Genomic DNA, 585 nt, shown 5'->3' on the forward strand with positions numbered 1-585 from the left:
CTCTTCAGAAGCCCAAGGACAAGCACCATTAGTTCGACGACCAGGTCGTCGGGACCGAGTCCGGCCTCGACCGCGCCGACGACGCCTCGCGCGTCATCCTCTTCGCCCCGGGCGCCCTGTACGAAATTCTTCCCCTCTTCGTCGCCGAGTCGAGCGACTGCCCCCGGTGAGTTTGTTGCCCTGTCTCCCTGCCCTCTCCTCGTCTTTCCTCTTGTTGTGACAAACAGCGACTGACGTGTCCCCCAGACGCTCTCGAGGACCTCTCCAGGTACTCGCCCGACGCCGTCGACGGCGGCGTTGTCGCCTGGCCCATCTCCCACTCGCGCCCCAACCTCAGGGAAAAGAAGAGGGACATCGAGATTGTCATCAAGGCCCAAGTCCTCAAGGCCAATGAGCCGGCCGCCAAGGCCGACGCCGACGCTGAGCCTGAGGCCAAGACGGTGACCAAGGAGGAGCTGTGAGTGTGGTCGATATACATGTAGTATAAGACTGAGAGAAACGAGACGGTAGTATTTTTTTAGTTTTCGTTTGCGTCTTTGCCACAGGTTAGGTACTAACCGGGTCACGAATACACCTTGAGGCGTT

At 59.3% G+C, this 585-nt stretch overlaps 1 protein-coding gene across 1 annotated transcript in view; it reads left to right on the forward strand.

Moving 5' to 3' along the window:
- The window catches only part of VDBG_07079 (predicted protein), a gene marked incomplete at both ends in the record, with an annotated part of 1,381 nt that extends 920 nt beyond the window's left edge, over positions 1-461 (forward strand). Inside the window, 2 exons of the mRNA XM_003002462.1 lie at positions 45-166; positions 269-461. Coding sequence (XP_003002508.1) covers positions 45-166; positions 269-461 — 315 coding nt within the window. The remainder of the gene's footprint in view (positions 1-44; positions 167-268) is intronic.
- Between the last annotated feature and the right edge of the window lie 124 nt (positions 462-585).

This window comes from Verticillium alfalfae, genomic scaffold (genome assembly GCF_000150825.1).
Source record: "Verticillium alfalfae VaMs.102 supercont1.9 genomic scaffold, whole genome shotgun sequence".
In the NCBI taxonomy this organism is placed as follows: domain Eukaryota; kingdom Fungi; phylum Ascomycota; class Sordariomycetes; order Glomerellales; family Plectosphaerellaceae; genus Verticillium; species Verticillium alfalfae.